This window comes from Anthonomus grandis, chromosome 9 (genome assembly GCF_022605725.1).
Source record: "Anthonomus grandis grandis chromosome 9, icAntGran1.3, whole genome shotgun sequence".
NCBI lineage: Eukaryota > Metazoa > Arthropoda > Insecta > Coleoptera > Curculionidae > Anthonomus > Anthonomus grandis.
In genome coordinates, this window is record NC_065554.1 from 26,220,114 (window position 1) to 26,244,258 (window position 24,145).

The following is a 24,145-nucleotide window of genomic DNA, read 5'->3' on the forward strand; positions in this document are numbered from 1 at the left end:
AATACAGGTCATGTATAGGATTAGCATACTTAATCTTTTCTGTAACAGTAGAAATTCTAATTGTAAATAGAATTCTAATTGTAAATTTCTTTAAAACATGTTAACTATTTTTATCCTAAATAGATGTTCACATACCTACCTTATTCACTTTAAAGATGAGATACAAACACGGTCAGTTTTTTTCGAAACTATAATAAGCAAATAGAAAATGTGTTAAATTAGGACTGTTTTTTGTTTCCATGTTCAGCCAAGTCCTCCATTTATTACTGGGTTTCAGAAATTAAACAAAAAATATTCACAAAATGTAGCAAATAATGCACAAGTTGTACAATAAAAATTATCATTTATACTAGTTTGTTAAAACATTAACTAAAATATAAAAATTTGTCCAAATTGGACAAAGTAAAAAGTTAATTTAATTAGGAATTTTGCTGTATAAAGAACAAAGTTTGTAAGGTAGAATCTATATAGTGTTACAATTCAATAAAAAAGTAATAAAATTACCAAAGAATTACCTTCTACTCAATGCACCACTAATTAAATTAGTACATTAAATAACTATCAACAAATTGGCAATGAAAGAGCGAAAAGTAAATATGTTAAAAGTAAAATTTACCAGAGTTACCATTTTTCCATTTGCCTTTGAAAATTTCACAAAGTTCAAAATTTGTATAGAATCCCAAATTGCTTATGCATTTGGGATTCATCAGGAAACTGGTGAAATTACTCTTCTCTCAGGTTTAGCATCAGCTTTAGAGTAAGTTTTGACATTGAGAGTGTCAAAAAGTCTGTACAGAAACAAGATGACGCATATTAAGCTACACTGGGTAATTTATTTTGTTCTCCCATTTAGGACCCTATGGTATTACTAAAGACCTTGGTGCAGTTTTTATTACGTTGTCGGCTGCTCTATGTGACTAAAATAGGGTCAGTTCTTCATAATCATGGTCTGAAAGAAGACTTTTTTAAATGTGAAAAAAAAAGCGTAAAAAAAAAGTGTAAGGCGGTCGCTGTTATGAAAATTTTGATATACTCGCATTCGAACATGACCTACATGAAGTAAATTGCCAAAAAAATAAAATCTTGCCAATTCATGATATTGACGAAAAAATTATACTTAATGAAACTCTTTTAGTTCTTTTCTATTAAAATCCTAAGCCAGACAACGAAGACTATAGTAACTAATTTTTTGGGTTTTTTGAGTTACTATAATGCGGCACATGTATTTACTAAAAGCTTTGCCGAGGAAAAATATGGTATGTCTAAAGGCTAAAGGCAGAGGTTAGGCAACCAAAAAAGCTGCCATTAAATTACATAACACATAAGAATGTCTTATGTGTTATGTGCATAAAATATCGTAAGTCATTTTTGGCTGTAAAATACAACGAACTATATTATCTCGATTTACTATACTTAAACAGGTGCTCAATTCCCATGAAGACTATAATATATCGAGTTGCTATAGTATTCGACGTAAATATTGTTGGTAGGTAAAACTTACTATAATTTTATTGTGTACCGGTTTTGAGGTTGTCACTGTTGTTGCAGGTTGCAATATTGAGTATCGTGTACGTATTTATTTTGTTTTAGGAGTTCAAGAGGGAAAAAAATATTGGAACTGCTGAAATCACCTAGGCAAATTGTCAAGAATCGTACACAAAGTAATTTAGAAAAAAAACAAAAAAAACATAAAAACAACAGAGATATTTGCTCTTAAGCACTTTACTATCGAAATTATCTGGTTTTCTTAAAATTTTACTCTCTTTTTTAGAAATCTATGGCAAACTCAGTAGTCCTTTTACCACTTACAAAAAATTTGGAAACATTTAAAATATTTTTTTGAAGCAACGTACAGAAGTTTCTGACTTCTTGATAAAAAAAAATTAACGCATTCCAAGTATGTTAATAAGAAATACGTAATCGTCTATACATAATATTTCTTTAATTTACTCACTTTGCAATATATACACAGCAAATACTCACTTAAAACCTAAAACCTGAACTCTGGGAAAATAAATATTTTGTACTAAAAGAAAATAGTAAACAAGAAGGAAAAAGACACTAACCGGAAACAACTACAACCGGAAACTGCTTGAATCATACACCAAAAAAGAAAAAGTCTTAGTGCGCCAACGGATGATTCAAACTCTGCTGCGTCATAATCGGATAAGAAACCATCGGTTGGGTCGCGTTCGACATCGCTATCGCCTGCGACGTATTGATCGCCGTGATCTGATTGGTCCGGTGCAGTTCGATCTGTTGCTGCGTGGACGCGGCGAGATTTTGCTGCGCGGCGATCAATTGTTGCGCGGGGACGGTCAGATGTTGGGGCGCGGTCGCAGCCAATGCGAGTTGCTGCGCCTGCGAGGTCAACTGTTGCGTGGTGTTGGCCAGGGCCAACTGTTGAGCCTGCGACGTCAACTGTTGATTGGTCAACTGGTGGGTCTGGGGGTTACTGGCCAGGGCGAGTTGCTGCGGTTGACCGGCCGCGTTCGCCAACGTCAGTTGCTGATTGGAGGTGGCCAAGGCCAATTGTTGGCCGGGGTTTGTCGTGACTGAAACAAAGTTTTATCTTTAATTTATTTACTTCATATATTTACATACATAATATAATGCATAACATAGACATACGAGAGTTTCGATTTCGATATTATAAAAAAATAAACACTAACCATTAAAAAAAAAAAGAACCACAACAACAAAATATCCAAATGAATACACATCATCCTACCCCCAGCCTTAATTCACTTACACAAAAATCTAGCCTAGACGAGTTTTTTAAGTTTTGTGCTATTTTCAAAAAGAAAGTTTTTAAATAATTTTTAAATGTTTTGAAATTATAAACACTCTTGATGTTGTTTGGAATTAAATTAAAAATTGTTGGTGCAAGATACTTAAAAGATCTGTTGTTCAAACTTGTTTTAATTTTTTAAGTAACTAAGTGTTTGTTTACGCAATTTTTGGTACTATAAGAACGCATTACATAATTGTTTTTTTCGTTTTTCTTTTTAGGCAGCATAGGTACCATTAAAAAAAAATCCCTAGAGTTTGTTAAGTAGAGCTTATATTTTTCCCACACAAATTTTAATATATAGTTCTGCACTACCTTTCAGGAAGTTAAAGAGTTTTGATAAAGATCTCTCCATACAGCAAAAAAAAATATTCTTTTTTAGTAGAATATCAACAAGTCTATCTTATCAATCTAAATTAATGGTTTATAATACTATCATTCAACCACATTTTGACTTTTGTGCCTCAGTGCAGTATTTATTTAATATAAACCAGACTAACAGACTTCAGAAACTTCACAATCGGGGCATGAGGGTGATATTAAATGCACACCCCCTTACACCAATATCCTTTATGCTCAACACTCTAAATTGGTTTTCTGTTGAGAGAAGGTTTTGCTTTCTTTCTATGATTTTTACATATAGGATTGTAAATAATTTAGCGCCACCTTATTTCAAACAGTTCATTAATAGATTTTAATAGTTTTAATTCATTAATAGTTTTAATAGAAATGTCCATGATTACCCTACAAGAAATAGTGATGATATTTTTATTCCAATAGCAAATTTTAGAAGTACCATGAATTCTTTGTTTTTTAAGGGTTTTCAAAAATATAATAGTCTTCCTCGAGAAATAAAGGAATCACAATCTCTTGATCGCTTTAAAACTGTTCTAAAGAATTATATGAATAATATAAATTAATTTGGAAATTGGCGAATTAGGGCAATAAACTAATGTGGTTGGTGGAAATTCATTTATTTGTTTGTTTTTCTTTCAAGAGGGTGAAATTGTGCTTATTATTATTTTTTATTTATTTTTTTTGTTGTTACCTAGTTAAGTTACTTATTTAGTATAGTTTTGTTTTTATGTATATTAGATGTACCTACTTAATAAAGATATATTTCATACAACAATACCATATCTGATAAGTGACTCCACCAAGGCTTTACATACGGGTATTAATAATTTTTTGCATAAAATTTGCCTTAAGATTATAATATGTTCGTAATAGCTTTCGAATATTCTTAGTTAGATTTAAAATATGCTCGCTTCATTTTAAATGCTTATCCACTGTAACACCCAAATATTTAAATTACAGTTTTACCACTAAGCAAAAAACCTTATTTTTACTTTCGACACGTGCTTCGCTAGCGATGTTAGCATCTTCAGGAGAAGATTAAAACAAAACTAAAACTACTTAAAAATGACCTTATATACTAATGATAGAGCGGAAAATGCAGTAAAGCATGGCCGAACAAAATCTTAAACAGTAACTAAAATTTTTAATTGACTATCAGGAATTGGACCTTTATCCCTGTTAAGAATGTTTTTTTGATTTTTGAATATTGCTAAACATTCATATGCATCTAATTTTCTGTTGTTCTTAAGTAATTTTAAGTTGTCTATCCCTACAAAGTGACCAGTATTTAAAACATGTTCAGGCACACTTGACTTTTCAACTCTTCCATATTTCACATGAGCTACATGTTCTTTAAATCTTCCGGGTTGTCCTATGTATGTTTTATTACAATCGTTGCAATTAATCTCATAGACCCCAGATTTTTCATTGGTCTTTATTTTACCTTTTGGTTTCCTAAAAGATTTCGTAACTTGGCCGAACTTTGATAGGCCATTCTTAGACATAAGTCTTTGAAAAACCTGTCAAAGCCTCTCGTCAAGATTGGATTGCATGGTATTGCAACGACAGTTTTCTTATTTTCATCTTGTTGAAATGTGGTACAGTTTTTAAGATTAATTTTAAATCTATGTCTTCTAATCAGCTTATCTATAATCTTATCTTCATAATCATTGACCCTAGTAATTGTTTTAATTGATGCTTTTTCTTTATTAAATTACTTGAGGCAATGAGACCAAATGATGTTGAAAACAATGGTTAGACTCTAGTTATTAATTTTGATCTAAGAAAGGAAGTTGGTTATTTGTTTCTTGTGCGAAGGTTAATTTAATAGATGTAAAGCAATTATTGAGTTGTTCTACAAAACTCTCAATATTACATTTGCTTTTATCGAACACGGCAAACACATCATCATCTTAACCAAACTCGTCGAAAGTATTGGAATATATTTTTTGCATTTAACTCAAAACAGTTCATGAAGAGCTCAGCTAGGAAGGGAGAGAGTTAATGACCCACGGCTGTGCCTTCCAGTTGATCATAGTACGAGTTGTTATATTGAAAAATATTTTGCGACATGCAAAGTTTTGTTAATTTAATTATTTCTTGGACATTATCGAAACCATTACTTTCCAAAAGTTCAATCAGATATTTCAAAGTTTCTGGTATAGTAATGTTTGGGAACAAAGAAGATACATCGAAAGAAACAAGAATTTCATTTTCACTTAGAATTAAATCACTGACTTTTGAAATAACTAAAAAATATTCATAAGGTAATTTTAATGTATCAAATTGCTTTACTAAAACCTTTGAAAAGTTGTAGGTTGGAGATCCAATAGTGGAGACAATTGGTCTCATTTTATTGCCAGGTTTATGGATTTTTGGTAAACAATATAATTTTGGAATTGTTGGGTTTAAAGCTTTAAAAAGGGTATAGGTAGGGAAGATTTTAAAATGTAACACAGATCAGCGTAATATTTAATATACTAATTTGGCAGGTAATGTAAAAAAATAGAGTATAAATATTACTTCAAAAATGTTAAACATAGTATAGCATCCTGGGCTATTAGGCATTCACGACGAAACAAATTTATTTAAAATTCAGGTGTTTCTTCTTTTAGTTTTTGGTACGTCGATTAGTATTGTCACTGTTTTCTATACAGGGTAAGTCAAGTAGAAACTACAGGGTGTCAATTTGAAAACTTCCCACCCCTATTATCTCGAAACGGGTTAGGTTTTTATAAAATCGCTAGGACACGTCGATTTTATTATCGAGGGGGAACAATTTTTATGCAGAAATCACTTCGCCTCTTTCAACCCCCTACCCCCCAGAACCTCCCTCTCAAAAATCTTAAATGGCAATAGGGGTTGAGTGATACCTCATTTGAAAGAACTTTTTATTCTCTACATTTTGGCACCTTATTTTTTAAATGTGAGTGCTGCGTTGCCAAGTTAGGGTTATTTAAACATTGTTAAATTACTTATTAATAAACATTATTCCTGTAGGTGTTTTAATTACGTTAAAGCTATGATTTGCATTGAAACATGTTATTTAGATTAATATTATTTTTACTAAACATTTGCATAGCCGTTACAATTATGGTCTTTACAAAAGCACACCTAAAATTTATTTTATTAACACATCTACTTTAAGAGGTGTTCAAAGTGTTCTCCATTGTTCTCCAAACAAAAATAAAGTCTATTCTCAAATTCTTCCCGAACATTCTGAAATACCTCCTCTGGAATAGCCCTACTTGCCTCTGTAATTCTTCTTTTTAAATCTTCGATATCATCAGGCTGAGTTTTGTAAACAACCGATTTTATGTGCCCCCATAAAAAAAAATCTAACGGCGTTAAGTCTGGTAACCTAGCAGGCCATTCTATCGGTCCCCTTCTACCAATCCATTGGTTAGGGAATCTGTTATTCAACCACTCCCGCACTGGCCGAAAATAATGCGGCGTAGTTCCATCTTGCTGAAAGTGTAGTTCGTTTTCTTGCAAAATGTTACCAACTTGATTTTCCAGTTCAGTTGTTATCAAAGGATCAATTACATCTTCAAGTAGGTGTAAGTAGAGCTCTCCAGTTAAGTTTTGTTCAATAAACAACGGTCCTATAACAGCATTTCCAAGAATACCGGCCCAAACATTAATTTTTTGTGGCCGCTGTGTAGCACCCTCTCTGAAAATGTGGGAATTGTCCTCACTCCAGTATCGACAATTCTGTCTATTGACATGGCCGTTTAGGAAAAAGGTACATTTATCACTGAAGCAAATGTTGCTTACCACAATTGCACGAGTGTTTATTAAGTTGGACATAATTTCGCAAAACTCTATTCTCCTATCAAAATCGTCCTCATGAAGTTCCTGTAAAATTTGCATCTTGTACGGATGATATTTATGTAACTGTAATGCTCGTCGTACAGTTTCATGTGACATTCCAGTTAGACGTGCTACTCTACGGAGAGAATTGGTGGGTTCTGCAACGAATGTTCCCAAAATCTCTACTTGAGCATCTTCGTTTAAAACACGCCGACTTGCCCTTTTTTTGTTTCCAACTGAACCCGTTTCATTAAATTTAGCTACTACGTCCAAAATGTATCTGTGACTTACATTACAATTAGGATTTCTATTATTAAAAACTTCTGCCGTTCTTCTTGCGCATCTTCCTTGCTCGCCATAAATAAAAATCATTTCAATTCTTTGCCTAAGCGTGTATACCATAGTAACTAACAATAACACACAAATTATCGAAATAAATTTTAACTGATTTAAATACCTAGTGACATTGACTGGTAGGAAAGTTCACTAAATACTATTTTAAATTTCGGATCATATCATCGAACTGTATTGAGACGAATTCCATTGCAAACGAAAATAAACAAAAAAGAAAAAAAATTAAATGTTTATCTTTCATGACCAAAAGAATTTGTCAGATTGATAAACACTTTCAGTGAGAAATGCACCGGTTCGCTTTATGGTCAAACACGTTCCAATAGAAATCATAGCTTCAACGTATTTAAAACACTTACAGGAATAATGTTTAATAATAAGTAATTTAACAATGTTTAAATAACCCTAACTTGGCAACGCAGCACTCAAATTTAAAAAATAAGGTGCCAAAATGTAGAGAATAAAAAGTTCTTTCAAATGAGGTATCACTCACCCCTATTGCCATTTAAGATTTTTGAGAGGGAGGTTCTGGGGGGTAGGGGGTTGAAAGAGGCGAAGTGATTTCTGCACAAAAATTGTTCCCCCTCGATAATAAAATCGACGTGTCCTAGCGATTTTATACAAACCTAACCCGTTTCGAGATAATAGGGGTGGGAAGTTTTCAAATTGACACCCTGTATATCGTCAACTGTATATCAAGACATTTTACAATTCTACGATATATACTGAATATTTTTGTATAACATACAATATCCCTAAAGTCAGCGGTTTATCAAATTTAATAAGACTAATGAAACACTAAAAAAAAAATGTATACAATATTAATTGCAACTGATGTTCAATTTATTGTCCATTTACCTTAATGCATTTTTGAAGTCAGTAAATATTAGGAACCATTATTACATTTTTTGCTTTGCTTTTATAACTCAATGTTGAAAAACTGTAAAGCACATTTGATTTGATGAAAAAATCTAATGTGGTTATATCCGGTGACCTTGGTAGCCACTCAATCGCTTCTGTTCGTTCATGCATGACAAACTGTAATCGAGTAGGTTCTAAAATTGGAAACTGTTAAAAAAATAGTAAGGTCTACTTACCCTCCGACAACTTGTAACCAAAATTTTTGATTTTGAATCAAATGGACAACAAATTAAACATTAGTTGCAATGAATCTATAATAATTTTTTATATTGCAATTTCATGTTTGGTTGGTCAGTTACGTCTTATTTGACAAACCATTAACTGTAGCCATATGGTTTGCTATACAAAAAATATTCAGAATATATCATAGAAAATAATCTCTTCATAATATAGAAGCTGTTCTATTAAAAAAAAAGGAATGTTGACGCCATAGTTTCTACTTGAGGCACTATGTCTAGAAATTTTTTATTTCAAAAAACGCGTAATTGACAATATTATACGAAGTATCCAAAAAATAAAAGAAGAACATATAGAACGAATTTTTTTTGCAACCTATGAGAACTTATTTGGAAAAAAAAGTGTGTTATAAATGAGGTATTAACAAACAAGTACGGTGTATTTTAGGGTTTGGTACTAGCACCACTATTGTGGGCTTAGTCTAAAATCTGATTAATAAGAAAATGATATTTCACGTTCGCTGATGATACAGCTCCAATGCATGTACATAAGAGATAATGAACAAACAGGTAGTCGGACTGACATTGTCTTTGTTTTCATACAACACAGAGTGAAGTAGTGTTGTACGAAAACAAAGACAATGTCAGTCCGACTACCTGTTTCTACATTGCCATTGTATACCACTTTCAAAAACAGATAATGAACAAGATCTGATAGAATATTTGACTAATTACTCTGAGTAAAATATTTTCTTTTAAAAAAAAATAGATATCATATACATTTATATTAAAAATTTTAGAGTTATAAAATGTTTAATACCCTATAAGTCTTGAGGCTTGTTAGAATTAATTATATAAAATCCAATTGTGTACATGATTTTTAGAAATATATATTGACTAAAAAAAATGATAAAAAATCTCTTCATGACCGAAATAAACAGAACTTACCCAAAATTTGTTGACTCGGTGCCAAAATCTGAGCGGGTGAGGCGATGCTGACGGTCGGACAACCGGCAATAGACACCGGACTACCGGAAACCGGATTGCGCGTGGTCACGGTGGCCAAACTGACCGGAACCGTGGCCACGCTCGCGGTTACCGTCCTGATCATTTGCGGCTGCGTGTTGTTGCTGCTGGTCAACGTGACCGCCGGCATGTTCACGGTGTTGCCGTGCTGCTGTTTACTGGAGACACGCAGGGTGGCGTTCTGGTCGAGGAGGAATTCGTTTGTGGCGGTCAGGTCTTGCACCTCGAAGAGAATCAAATCAAATCCTTATTAGTTAAATACAGCGACATTGGAGCGTCAAAATAATCCAAGAGTTTTTTTTTATGAAAAGGATGTTTAAAGAAGAATAATTTCGAATCCTAAAGCAAGAACCACGTTTTAAGATTCTGTGATTTGAAATTGACCTGAATGAGAAGCAAATACTTGAAGCCAATATAGAACAAATGTGTTGTTGTTCATAAAAGTATGGAAACATTTTCGTCTAATGAATGTAAATATTGTTAGCTCTGCATTCGCATCTTATCACTTAGTGGGCAAAATACAGTCAGTCAAAATGAAACTCGTACACCTATGGTTTTTTATACATCCTGTACAAATACCTCGCCAAATATTTTTAAGTATGTATATCTGAAATCCGTATAATATGTAAAATTTGTTAATCCAAAAGTTTAAAAAAATTTGCGACAAAAACATTTTTATGGTCAAAATGAAAGCGGTACACCTGATTTACTTTACCATAATTTCCTTGTCTATAGGGTCTAGTTCTTGATATTTAGTACAGCCGATACTTTAAAGTCATCATATATGGGGCATCAGCGTGGACAAACAAGTATTTCTGAAGGTAAATTAATCATAAAGCATTGGCAAGATGGAATCACTACGACAAATCTCTAAAATGGTTCATAGAAGACACTCTACAGTGCAAGGAGTTGTAGATTGTTTTAAGTGAGAGAATAGTTTCAAATAAAGTAAGTAAAAGCCCTGGAAAAATTTTCAATTCATACGATGAACGTTGGATTCTCAGGCAAGTTGAGAAAAATCCCAAAATATCCGCATCCAAACTGGAAAAAAAGATCGAAATATATTTGAGGGCCAAATTATGGACCGCCTGGTAAAGTGACTGGAAAAGTTATCCTGCAGGTAACATTAAAAATTGAATTATGAACTTCTTGTTTGTCTTACCAGCAGAATATTTCTTGCTTACCAGTAGAATAAGTTAACAACAGGAAAAAGCAGCGTATAAAAGGTTTACCACGAAATTTATAACCTCATATTTTTCAAAGAGTTGGAACTTGCATAGTTTTGCAAGAAGTTTGTGTATAATATTCTAATTTTTGTTCTTAATCTGTATGAGTATTTTGTGACTTTTCATCTGGTTAAAGCTCTCTTTATTTAATATGATAATGCCCGACGTAAGGTTATATGACTGAGAAATGAAAAAAAACATACATCTAAGAGATTCTATATAGGTGAACGTCAAATTTCAGCCACTATATTCTATCACTTACTATTATCATGATATCTTAAAGGCAGTCATTATTAAAGCAGTGTTATTAAATTATAAATTATTTCCTCAAAGGTGGTAAGAGGTGTTATGGCTGCACTACCGCCACCAGTTTTAAATATTTCCTGTTTGTTCTTGGCTATTTTTTTCTTAGATCTTTTTTTATACATTCATACTTTATTTGAAGATTATTCATGGTTCGAACCACCAATGGCAGAGGATTTTTTACATTAAACTCTATCTGCTGTCAAATTTTCCCAGGCCTGATTTTTTTCTTTCCAAGATGTTGCATCAGTCTTTTTTTATTCAATGTTGTTATAAAAAATTGATTCAAATTCTACCAAATTTACTGCACAGTATACAGTTTCTAAAAAGCTGTGTACTGTGATTCACTGGCAAATGTCTGATGGGATATTTACAAACAATTAGCGAAAATGCAAATACCTATTAATACTAGTACTAACAGAAAGAATATCGGATTTGGAACAAAACAAGTATGCAAGTACCTGTAACTATTATCACAAATTAAAAACCAAACACTTCCATTATTTTTGTTTATTTCATTTATTTTCTCAGGATCGGAGATTCGTAGCCCTAATTTTTTTTTCTTAAGGCGGCGTAGTCCTGCTCATTTGCCGCTTTTCCGACGTCTAATCCGCTCTGTTTTAGCATCAGAAAAGTACTTAAAAAAAAAACCTCACATCAGAATGAGTCGAAAATTGGTCAAAGTGTTTCTTATTCGATTCCGCACAGATTCACTATTTTGTTTTGTGATATTCGATCTGGTTATCTTAAAATTTAATAAACTGTAAATAAAATACCATCGGTAAAACTGGAAACGACGTGAACGCCCGACCAAGATGCAAGCCAGCCTGAACAGCTGACGAGGGAAGCCAATAATAACAAATCACAAAATGTAAATTATACCGGATTGCCAAACAAAATAGTGAATCTGAGCGGAATCGAATAAGAAACACTTTGACCAATTTTCAACTCATTCTGATGTGAGGTTTTTTTTTAAGTACTTTTCTAAGATGCTAAAAGTGACCAATCACGAGAGCGGATTAGACGTGGGAAAAGCGGCAAATGAGCAGGACTAAGCCGCCTTAAGATTATTGTACCGATCAGAACAATTACGTTGTTGCCAAACTGTAAACCTTCTGTTACTTAACAACAGGTTAAAATTTGGTTCAAAATTCCTCCTACAGGTACAGGTAGGTTTACCAAGAGGATAGAATTTATCTGCCTGATAACACACAGGAACTTTACCAGCTGGTCCGTAATTTGGCCCTAAAGAAGACAGTTAACCCTGAAACAATTGGAAATTTTCTAAAAAAAAAAACATCCATAGCAGAATGAGCTTGGATCGGTAAAATAAATAAAGTCAAGAGGTAAGAATTTGCTGAAGAACACAGCGAAAAAGTTTTTTCATTTTGGAAAGACGTATTTGTAACAAATGAGAGTAAGGTTTGAATTTTCTCAAAAAAAAAAATCTGCGAGCTACTAAGTAAAACGTAGCGGTGGTTCCGTCAAAGTCTGAGGATGTACCTCTGCTGCAGGTCCAGAAAATCTACCTTTTTTTGAAGGTTTGATGGACCAAAACATGGACTTAGACATGACTGAAGAAAAATTTAAAGACAGGTACCCAAAAAATTTAAAACACTTTCAAATTCTACAAAAACAACAAGATCCTAAGCATAAGGCACAAAAAGTTAAAGACCTGGCTACTCTATAACTGTTCCAAAGTGCTTGAAACTCCACCCCAAAGTCCAGATATGAAGGGCATTGAAAATTTATGGTCGCATTTAAAAGTTGCTATACGAAATGATGAAATCTCAAACAAACAAGGACTAAAAGCAGTGATTCAAAAGAAATGGTCTTAAATTTCACCTGAATATTGTGGAAAATTAGTGCGGTCAATGCCCAATCGATTGACAGATGTCATAAAAAATATGGGACTAACAACAAAATATTATTTTTTAATTATATTGCTAGTTCCGATACTATAGATACGAGGGATGTTAAAAAAGAAAAAAACTTGCCAATTTTGATGCTGATTCTAAATCCTTTTACAGCCTTGCAAAATGTTTATTAGTTCGTGGGCTACAGGGTGATTTATAAAAAACGCCAAATTTTATTTTAATTATTATTTCCAAAACTATTGATTTTAGAAATTTACTTTTCATTACAAAGTTTTATAATGTTTAGTGGTCTATAAAACTTCTTCACCTAATCTTCTTCGTTCACCTAATATAACTTTTATATCTGTTTTAGATATGTTTTAAAACAATTATAAGGCAACAAAATAACAAATTTTGCTTAACACAATTATATAAGATTGTTTTATAAATGCTTTATACCAAATTACTTATTGTATCATAAAAATATTTAATAAAACTGTCACATAGTCATCTATAAAACTCTGTTATAGAATAAGGTTGTTTATAAGACATAATTATTTTAATTAAATCCATTAAGTAATATTTTATTGTTCAATACGCTCTTAATATAACGAATATAAAATAATGTTGTTTCATATTGGGTACTCACCTGTTTATTTAATAAGGCAATCTCCTTCAGCAACATCTGGTTCTCTTCCTCTAACATCAAAGTGCGATTGAGCACCCCCGGCGGGGGACTCCCCGCAAAATACCCTTTAAAGACTCTACTTCTACTCTCCAACTCTCTATTATTAATCAAATCACTTGTCAAAAACCGTCTCTTTACAACTGGCGGTCCGTTCTCTTGGTACTCGTCGTAGTTCACCCCGCTCCTGCGTAACGCGGTCACCCCGACCGGATCCTGTCGCCTCTGCATATTATTCTGGATCAGTTCCAGGATCTCCTGTTCCTCCTGCTCCTTGGTTAAATGTCTAAACTTACAGTGGCTCCGTCTGCACAGTCCCTTTTTAAACTGATTACAAACGGGCGGTGTACCAGGCAACTGATTCTTTCGGGTCGCCTCCGCCAATATTTGATTCGACATTTCGCCGCTGGTCTTGTACTGATCGACCTCCTCGGCGGTGCAATGGATGAATTTACAATTGACGCGGGGACAGACGTTGTTTTGGAAGTCGTGGCAGAAGTTTAACGGACGAATGTCGTTCTCGTGACGGTACTTGCAGAATTTACGGTCGCAAAGGCCGCGGGCGAAGTCGCGACACGTCAAGTTGGTGTCGTCTTTGTCGTTGGGGGCGCTCGGATCGTCCGACGTGTCCGACATCTTTCTGGTTTTGATGTAGGGGGGTGGCGCGGGTTGTCAAAAGGGGCGACGTATCTATGGACAAATAAATTCTTTAATTGCATCACCCTGTATATTTCATAAATGTCCTAAACCTCCCTCTAACACTGGTCATATGACTCGCCAGGTTAACGATTTTCCCTTACCAATCCCTACATCCTCCCTCACCAAGAACTCACTTATATACCTTAGCAAAAAAATTTACAACCATGTTCCTCTATGTATCAGACAAATTTTAGAAGTTAAGAGATTCAAAATGGAATTAAAATCACTTTTATTATCCAGGGCATATTATAGCCTTGATGATTTTTTTAATGATACCTTAACCTGTGCTCTGACATCATTTTAGTGTTTTAGTTTTGTTTCCTGTTAAATAATTTAATTTACTTCTTCTAAATTCTGTTTTATTGACAGCTTTACTTATTTTTTAATGAAATTTATCAAAAAGATGCTTTTTTTTCTCAATCTGATTTGTTATGATTAATTTTGGTAATGTGTGTAAATTTTATGGTAAAGTGTTTTAGATGTTATGTTTGTTTGAAATTTGAAATTTAAAGTGAATTTGGAATTTTTTAGTTTTTAGGATGCTTGTACACAAGATTTTGTTGTCCTACGTAATATAGCACATTTTCTTTCTTCTTTCTTTCTTATTTCTGATTGATTTTTTGTTTTAGATGCGTCGGTATCTTAAAACACTTTGCGCCTTCTCTTGAATTTTAATTCTTGTGATTGTCTTGGTATTTAGGGTGTTCAAGATAAGGATGAACTGTCTGGGGATCTCGGAAACGGTAGAGGATACGTAGGGTGGTTAAATTTTATTTAAAAAATTTGCGCAATTCGATCCTTAATAATTACAGTTTCAATCATTTTAAAATTCCGAATACTTTCGGAGACATCCGAATTTTTATTGTTTAACAGCTCTATTTTAACAGATACCAAAAAACCGAAAGCATTTTTTCATTGCCACTTTTTGTGCTTTACAATTTGATGTATAAATAGCTTAAATGCGACGTTTCGTCTCGGAGTTATCATCATCAACTTTTATTTTTTTAATTTCTCAGTAAGCCCTGCACGAGTAGGCGCTCGAAAAACAATTTCGACTCATTGCGACGAGACAAACAAATTAATGTCAAACTGTAATATATAAATAAGAATATTTGGTAATTAATGTATTGGTTAATGTGGAAATTAGTATTTTAGCTGTAGTCAGTAATAATTAGTAGGTAATTGTGTTATAGAAATATGGTATAATCGATATAATAATTGTTTTAATAAATCTGTTCGGCTTTTCATATTACACAAAGATATGGTTGTTTTATTGGTCCTTTTAGGACGATCCCCTTGACATATTACATGGCGACCCTGCCAGTGGCATAAGCATGCCAATATGTTCTTGGGAAAATAGGAACCAATAAAAAGTTGTAAATAATAGTTTTATCGGAAAAAAATAGTTACATACATAGTTCGTGAAAATGGGGAAAAATCAATCGAAAAAAGAAACCCTAATTGTACAAAGTGGTAATAGTGGTGGCACAACAGCTTCGGCTAGTAACGCCGAGTGGCGTGTTGCTGATATTCTAACAGTTGTGCTCGTGATAATAGTGTGCCTGTATATTTTATTGTGTTGTTGGTCCCGATATGAAAAAAAATTAAAATTCTTTTAAAAAGATTAATTTCTCTTTACATTTATTGTGTTTAGTAATTAATTTAATAGTGTTTTCTCAGTTCATTTGTTTTTGTTATTCATTAATTTATGTTAGTATAATTTTCCAAGTAGTGTAGTTTATAGTTTAGTTTCTTAAGTATCGTTATTTTTTTTTGTTAATTTCCCTATGGAACGAGGGTTTTCAAACGAGGAAAAGTTGGACATGGTGAACTGGTATATCTTCTAGCCGTTGCAAACATGTATGAAAATAAGTATCCTGAGAGAAACCAGTCTGGTCGTTCTATATTTAGGAGACTGCTTCAAAATCTCAAGGAACACAATGCTTTCAAAAAACCTGTGCCCACCAGAAATAAGGCAATAAATGAAGAAAAAGAAATAACAATACTCCAGTCAGTTGAAGATCCTATCCAACGCCGACAAGGAAAATAGAAAAAAATACAAAAGAGTGAGAAATTCAGCGGCTCATTTTGTTTAAAAAAAAAAATACAAACCTTTTAAGTATCGAGTTTGCCAAGGTCTTAGGCCCGGGGATGATACTAGACTCGGCTGATATTTTGTGAACGGTACACCAGAAAAGTCAAGAAGACGTTAATTTTCCCTTCAAGGTAATATATGAAAGTGTGGTCACAAAAAAACCTACGAGAAGAAAAAGAATCCAGACACCAACATCGATTTGGTTTTAATATTTGGCTAGGCATTACCAAACATATTAGGCCCATTTATTTATCACGTTTCGCTGACCTCTTGTCGTTACTTAAATTTGCTTCAAGATGATTTAGAAGAGCGACAACCTTCCACTTGGAATAATTAGAGATTGTTGGTTTCAACAAAATGGGGCGCCCGCAAGTAGGAGAATACTTAAATCAACAATTTCATGCTAGGTACATTGCGACGTACGGTGATGTGCAATGGAGTCCAAAATCGCCAGATTTAACATCTTTGGACTTTTTTATGTGGTGATATCTAAAAAAATTATGTCTATGGGCGAAACTTTAAGTGTAAAGAGGAACTTCAAGTATTAGTGATTCAAGCTATTAGGAGTATAACCCCTAATATGCTTATAAACGTAGTAAACTCAGCTGTTAGACGAGCTTATCTATGCATGGAAACTAGTGCACAAATATTTGAGCATATATTATAATTTTTTTTTTGTAATTAAACTGTTTCTACATCAAATTGTAAAGCACAACCTATGTTTAACAGTAAAATTTGCTTCGTTTACATTTTTCCACTCCGGTAAGCGATAATATCAGCTATATTAAATACAATATGAAGTAGATTAACCCCGATACAACGCCATCACTTAGAATAAAGACGGACATATAAAATTATTTGTGTTGACAAAGAAAGAGAATCAAAATGTTTGCATAATATTGTCTCAGTAACTTCTTAGTAACTAGCACTGCACAATTACTACTTTATGACATCCCGAAAACCACTATGGGACGTTAAAAAGAAGTTCCCGGGACGATAGAATTACGTATTTGCTACAGCAAAATCATTCCCAATTTTGGTAAAAAAGTGGTAACAGAACGGTGCCTAAACGGTTCCCGCGACTAGTAACCACAACTTTAAAGTATTCTTTATAGTCGCGATTACATAGCTGTTGCCAAAAATGCTAGTTGAGTAGGTTCCGAAAATACATTTTTTTTATTTAAAACCATTGATATATTTATTAACCGTGTATGGTCAAGGTGTATTTATTAACCTGTAGAATATACGAAAATAGAAGTATAGAGAAAATGTCGGTATTTAAAAAAATTGACAAGGGATTTACATAGCTAGTCTTTATACTGGATCACTACTAGAAAAAAATAGGAAATGCATTAACGTGTATGAAACAATAATTATACCAAATAAAATATACAATTTAAAAAAAAAAACTAAAAAAATACAAATTTGCTTAAAACTGAACAAGGATTTAAAAAATTAAATTTATTTTAGAAGAATGCATTGGTGTACTTTTTTTTTATTAAATAATATTTACGCTAAATCCCTTATTGGTAAAATGAGGCAAGCTCAAATTCTTGTATAAAATTCATAATCTTAAAAATAGATTGTATGCAAAAATAATAACAGAAGTACCACCAAAACCACCCAAATTCCCAAGAACCTTAAAGGCCAACTGCTTGGCCAACAATTTTCCAACATTCCCATAAAGCAAAATTTAAAGCTTCTATTATCGAATATATACTGGTGGCCAAAAGTAGATTGACAAATTCCATTTTTATGGATATATTTTATCTGAAGCAAAGGAAACACCGGTTGAGCTTATTAGTGTTCAGGAATGTAAACAACATAGTTTGAAGAAACAAATTCCATAGATTTTTATTGCTTGCACTTTTTTTCAATATTTTTTTTATCAAATTCCAATAATTTTGTTTGACTGCTAGGTGGCCAAAATTGGATTAACAAACAACATATTCATTCAGTCTCTGAGTTTTATGCGTTGGTTTCTGTTGATTTGACTTTCCTTACTATTAGTTTTGAAAAATATTCACAATGCCACGTGGTATAACTTTATCGATCGATATTAGGATGCGAATAATCGACGATTACCGGAAAGGGGTTAAACAGGCGGATATTGCTCGAAAATTTTCTCTTTTGAGGGCAACAGTAAGTCAAATAATAAAAAAATTTAATCTCCGTGGAAGTGTTGTTCTTCTAAATAAAACTGGCCGACCAAAAAAGACCACTAGTCGTGTTGACAAATTAATTTTGAAAAAAGCAAAACTTGATTCATTCGCAACTTCAAAAGAAATCAAGCTGCATTTGGAAGAAGAAGGTGTGGGTTCAGTTAGTTGTCGTACCATTAGAAGGAGACTTCAATATAGTGATTTAAAAACAAGACGCCCTGCAAAGAAACTTAAAGATTGAGCTTTGCTCGAGAACATAGTCACTGGACAGTCTCCGAATGGAAAAAGGTTATTTTTAGTGATGAATCAAAGTTCAAAGGTATGATCCCAAATATACGGTGTCCACAGTCAAGCATGGAGGTAGTTCGTCACATCCGATGTAAAAATGTAAAAAATAAACAAGAACTTTTTGAAGCTTTGATTGAAGGCATGCTGGATCTCCATTGACACGTCCTATATTGACAATTTAATAGGGTCAATGGCCAAAAGGTTGGTGGAAGTGAGAAGAAATAGAGGCTATGCAACGCATTATTGAATAAAACCCTTTAAAGTTTCTATAGTTATTTTTATTTTAGTAAGCTTTGAATTTGTCAATTTAATTTTGGCGACTTGAAAATTGTTTAGTTTTTTAATTTTTTTTTTATAAAATTGGGTATTACAAATAAATAGTTTAAATATAATTAAACATTACAAATAGGCCCGTTGTTTTTTAATCAGGTACTGTCCCACCTAATTTATCATTTCCTAAACCGTGATATAAACAAATTTGAAAAATAAATAGTTGTCAATCTACTTTTGGCCACCAGTGTACAAACATCAATTACCTCGTTCCAGGACAACCAAACTTTGCACTTTCCCCCATCTACAACCCGTCAATCAAACAACTAAAAGAATATTTTAGCATAAAACCGTTTTCTTGTACGAATCAGCGAGTGGTGCAATAAAAACGTCGGGGGTCAATAGACTCCGCTAAACCCCGTATAAAAGGCCCTCAACACGAACCTTTTACGCCATTCACAAACCGTTTATTAATTATGATCTGAAGAAGCAAAATTTTAAAAAATGGTTTTCGAAAAATTGTTGATTTGCGCCTTGTGTGTCTCGTACGTTTGCTGCGTCAGTGATTTGCCGGAGGAATCATGTGAAACTTTGCCGTCTGAAATACACATTACTAAAGGTAAATTTTTGGTTGTTTTTAAACTTTTATAAGAAATTGGGGAGTTTTCAGAGGAGTTCGATGAGCTGGGGCGACTGCAACGCACGTGCAACGGTGACGTGGCGGTGAATAAATGCGAAGGCTCTTGTAGGAGTCAAGTTCAACCCTCTGTGATCACACCAACTGGATTTTTAAAGGTTTTTGTACACTTTTTTTTTTAAATTTTATATAAAACTGACTGCAACGCAATTTATAGGAATGTTATTGCTGTAGAGAAAGTTATTTAAGGGAACGGGTTATAACTTTAACACACTGTTTCGACCCGGACGGGGTCAGATTAACGGGCGAGGGCGACAATTCGTTGGACGTGAAACTCAGGGAGCCCTCCGAGTGCAAGTGTTACAAATGCGGGGATTTTAGTCGATAAATTAAATTTATTGTAAAAAATGCATTTTTTACTATTTGTATATTGTATCGATGTTTTATATGTTTGCTAACTTGGAAATATATAATATACATTAAGTAATGTGTTTTATTTTTCTTTGGATAAATAATAATAGTTTGATTCTTCATTCAATGGGCGGGTCATTTCTCACTGCTTTCAGGCAGTTGAAGGAGATTTGAAAAAATCAGGGAAGTTTGGCTGAATAATGTAAAAATTTATTGGTTGATAGCAATTATTAGAAAAAATAGAAATATTGACTTAAATCGGTCTTTTTGGTACACGAAAAATTTGATTTCTAAATATCTTCTCTCAAAATGATTTATTTTCCATACACGATTTAACATAACATTTTCCTAGTCTACAGGATAATTATTGCTTTTATATATATATGCAGAATTTGCAAATCAGTCAGATATCCAAAAAAAAAAACGAAAATTAAATAATACATAAGAAGTAGAGGGAAGAAATGGGAAACGTCCATTTTTACCAAAAATGTCCAGGTACCCAATTATGTTCGCACATTTTTGAGTATAATTCAAAAATTAATTTATCCTTGATCCTTGAAGAAGGATTTGAAACATGAAACATCCAATTAATGAAAAAAATTCCTACTCTACAGCCATTTTGGTAAAGGCTTGATGAAAGCACATTTTCAGACATATTGTTAGCACATTAATAAAACTTTTATTCAAAATTAAGGCGTTTCTTAACCAGCATTGTATAAGCCTCAAATGGTTTTTAAGTTAAAGTCCATTTGATCAATTGAGATCCATCAGAGGAGGTACACAACCCAAAAGGTCGCAAGTATTCAATTTCCACCTAGAAACAAATCTTTTACATAGAATTCATCTATAGTTGTTATATATTACAATTTATTTATATATTACAAGACTATCTTAAGTAGCTTGGAAGTTATATAAGAAAATGTCCAGGAATAATGAAAATATTTAAAATTCTCAATTTGTTCCAAAAACTTACAAGCACTGGATTTTGGCAGATAATAGTGACTCGATCTCCGAAAGAATTAAAGCTACAGAAATGGTTCATATATGAAAATATTCCTTGGAAAAGACCCTTTCCTTGAGTAAAAACCTCTTGTAAATACCCCACAAAGTTTTAAAATCATGCTTAAAAAAGTCAATAGTAAAAAATACCATGAAATCCTGCCCTAGTGAAGCCAATTTTCCTCTTAGAAACGAATTTTTTACACAGATATTATCTATAGAGTGCTCTATATAGCGCAGAAGTTATATCGAAAAATGTCCAGGAACAATGAAAAAAGTAAAAATTATTTATTTCAAAAACCTCAAATTTGGCTACACTAAGTCTTAGTGAATAAAACTGACTCTTACTCAGAAAGTGGGTATATGAAAATATTCGTTAGAAAACACCCTTTCCTTGAAAAAAAACCCCTTGTAAGTATCCCAAAAAGTTTTAAACTAATGCTTAAGAAACTTAACAGAAAAAATTACGATGAAACAAAAATAGCCTTAGTGAAGCCAATTTTTCACCTAGAAGCGAATTTTTCGCATAGAATCCATTTATAGATTGCCGTATATACTATTCTAAAAGAATTATGAGAATATCTTAAATAGTTCGAAAGTTATATAAGAAAATGTCCAGAAATATTGAAAAAAAAATTAACAATCCTCTTGGGAATTAATTAAACTAAATTAAAAAGTATTGGCACCTAAAACTGGCTCTAGCTCTGAAACTATTAGAGCTACAAAAATGGTTCACATATGAAAATATTCATTATATCGCACCACTATTTTATATGTTAACTGACTTTTTGTTCTTTACCTAAATAATAATTTATTCCTCAGTAGAGTCCAATGGTAAATTGTACTGTTTATATAATTGAGTCACAGTAACACAATTTACATTAGCTAAATACCCGAATACAGCTTGAGTGGCATCCTTTGTTTCATTGTACTCATGCAAAGCTTGCATCTCAGGTTTGAGATCTTCTGTTACACCTGAAAAAAAGGAAGAAATTTTTTTTTTAATTATATGATCCAAATACAGGACGTGGAGTTAGGACAAATTAATTAAATAGTGTTTCTTATCACATGAAACGTTATTAAGGATAAAATAAAAAATAAGTAATCAGGAGACCAACATCAAAAAATTGTTAGTTTGAGTAAAAGAAAAATATTTTTATTTCTGAGAGTGTGCGATTAAATATATCTAATAATTAGAGAGGTGTTTATGATGTTTTATGTTAATGAGAGCTGTTGGAAGATAAAACGTAAATACATGTTGTGCTTTTAATCTTGTTATTCAAAACTTCATAGTGTCTTAGGTGGAAAATTTCCTGTAGAATAACGAGATAATAATAGACCGCGTGAACGATAATAATCCGTAAATTTAAAATACAAAAGTTTTAAAAAGTGCCTTTGCACCCTCTTGAAAGAATCTCTACATATGAATGTCTCTGAAGCATATTCTAATTTAGTATAAACACAATTTTATGAAACTAAAATCCTCAAACAGCTGTGTTCACTCTAAGGCCATCATTTCCACCTTTATAAATGAAATATTTCAGACAACTTTAAATTGAAAGTAATGAAATTAAGGTCCTAAAAATGTGCATAAATCTAAAGAGTTTCTATGATCAGTAGTAATGCAATACAACAATATATGAAAATTTATATTTGTTCAGTAATTTCAAACAAATAATTTGACTAAAATGTCAAAAAATTAAAGAAAATCTCTGTTGGCCCTAAAGAAAATGACTACACAAATAAAAATGAGATCAAATTTTGCCCTCGCAGGTGGATTTATTATTTTGGTTCTCAAAATCTTTGCTATTGCTAATTTCCTACTTTGTCCAGGCAATATGAGAAGAATTCGTTTCTTTTAGCCATTTTGTGAAATCAAAAGCTGAAAATTATGAGAAAGCCAGACAAATCAGATTTTTTGATACATGAAACAGGCTCAAATTTTGATATTGTCTAAGCATTTGTAAATACTTTCAGGATCTATGTCCAAAATAAAATAGTTTGACAAGTGATTTTAAATTTAACAAAAAGTAGTTTTTGGCCAAAAATTAACTTGTAAGTTACCCAAAAACTCATATTTTTTGCACAATGACTAACAAAAAAAATGTCCTCTTCACAAATACAATTATTATTGAATATTTTCAATCATCCAAGGTTTCTAGAGGGATTTCATGCTTTAGATAGACAAAATTTGGAAAAGGGAGGTTTTTGATGGAACATTTACATGTAAAAAGTCCAAAAACATCAGCCACAATTGACAAGCTTTAAATGACGATTATGACAAAGAAGTTCAATCTCCACAAATACAATAATTATTCCATAATTTCAACTATCTGTATAAAACAACAATCTTAGAGACCATCTTCTAGCTGCTGAGAATCAGTACTTCGGATGGCAAAAAAATGGCAGTTGAATTACAATTTTTTCTTGACTGTCTGGGAGAATTGATTTTAATTTTTTAGTCTGGTCATCAACATAATACATAAGTTTCATCAGAGAACACAATGTACATACATCAAAAAGGAACTTTTATTTTAGAAAGATCTCAAATTTTTTACAAGTTATTAAAGAAAATCTGAACCAGAATTTAAAGCTTTAAAAACTGTCCTTTATGTTTAGAGTCTTTCAGTGTAATGATAATTTTTCTAAATGTTACTGATGAGAGAAAAAAAGGATTTCTTTCAATGGACATGAACAAGGTGAGTACCTATTATACCAAAATTAATTTCCAAGATGAATCTTAAAAATTTAATCTGATTCCATTCTAATTTGTCCGCACATTAGAACGATTTCGTTCTATTACAACATTTCTGGTTCGTTAAAGTAGTTTTTTTTCTTTAATTCACTTTACCTTTTGCCTTCAGTTCAGCAATCTGCTTATCCAACTCGGCAGCACGCTTTTTCAAAGCGCGAAGTTTCACGTTTAATTCGTAATTGCTAAGATGTTCCGAGGAATCCACCTTAGGTTTGACCAGCCTCTTTTTTGAGTTTGGAGTGCATCTTTTAGGAGGCATTATAACATGGCTGAGAAAATCTGAAAAGAAAAGGGAAAAAATTAAGCCGTTGTAAAAAAATCACA

The 24,145-nt window shown here is 32.6% G+C and overlaps 3 protein-coding genes across 3 annotated transcripts; 1 reads left to right on the forward strand and 2 right to left on the reverse strand.

Moving 5' to 3' along the window:
• Positions 1-1,925: 1,925 nt before the first annotated feature.
• Positions 1,926-22,014, reverse strand: LOC126740594 (zinc finger CCCH domain-containing protein 10-like). The gene is made up of 4 exons (XM_050446684.1): positions 21,866-22,014; positions 13,470-14,195; positions 9,358-9,658; positions 1,926-2,555 (listed from the first exon to the last, which is right to left on the reverse strand). Exons 2-4 carry the CDS (start codon positions 14,139-14,141, stop codon positions 2,122-2,124), a joined length of 1,407 nt encoding a protein of 468 aa, XP_050302641.1. The 5' UTR covers positions 14,142-14,195; positions 21,866-22,014; the 3' UTR covers positions 1,926-2,121.
• Positions 19,245-20,139, forward strand: LOC126740601 (partner of bursicon). Its single transcript, XM_050446694.1, has 3 exons — positions 19,245-19,638; positions 19,690-19,814; positions 19,874-20,139. Exons 1-3 carry the CDS (start codon positions 19,524-19,526, stop codon positions 20,042-20,044), a joined length of 411 nt encoding a protein of 136 aa, XP_050302651.1. The 5' UTR covers positions 19,245-19,523; the 3' UTR covers positions 20,045-20,139.
• On the reverse strand, positions 21,878-24,080 carry LOC126740160 (DNA repair protein SWI5 homolog). Its single transcript, XM_050446089.1, has 2 exons — positions 23,918-24,080; positions 21,878-22,041 (listed from the first exon to the last, which is right to left on the reverse strand). Exons 1-2 carry the CDS (start codon positions 24,078-24,080, stop codon positions 21,878-21,880), a joined length of 327 nt encoding a protein of 108 aa, XP_050302046.1.
• Between the last annotated feature and the right edge of the window lie 65 nt (positions 24,081-24,145).

Bases quoted from the DNA above. Each gene is read 5' to 3' on its own strand.
- LOC126740594 (XM_050446684.1), bottom strand. From the start codon at position 14,141: ATGTCGGACACGTCGGACGATCCGAGCGCCCCCAACGACAAAGACGAC. The intron at 9,659-13,469 runs GTGAGTACCCAA...ATTCTCTTCGAG, and splicing joins TTGCCTTATTAAATAAACAG to GTGCAAGACCTGACCGCCAC. The intron at 2,556-9,357 runs GTAAGTTCTGTT...ACTTTGTTTCAG, and splicing joins ACCGAGTCAACAAATTTTGG to TCACGACAAACCCCGGCCAA.
- LOC126740601 (XM_050446694.1), top strand. From the start codon at position 19,524: ATGGTTTTCGAAAAATTGTTGATTTGCGCCTTGTGTGTCTCGTACGTT. The intron at 19,639-19,689 runs GTAAATTTTTGG...GGGAGTTTTCAG, and splicing joins TGAAATACACATTACTAAAG to AGGAGTTCGATGAGCTGGGG. The intron at 19,815-19,873 runs GTTTTTGTACAC...CGCAATTTATAG, and splicing joins CACCAACTGGATTTTTAAAG to GAATGTTATTGCTGTAGAGA.
- LOC126740160 (XM_050446089.1), bottom strand. From the start codon at position 24,080: ATGCCTCCTAAAAGATGCACTCCAAACTCAAAAAAGAGGCTGGTCAAA. The intron at 22,042-23,917 runs GTAAAGTGAATT...CCTTTTTTTCAG, and splicing joins TGCTGAACTGAAGGCAAAAG to GTGTAACAGAAGATCTCAAA.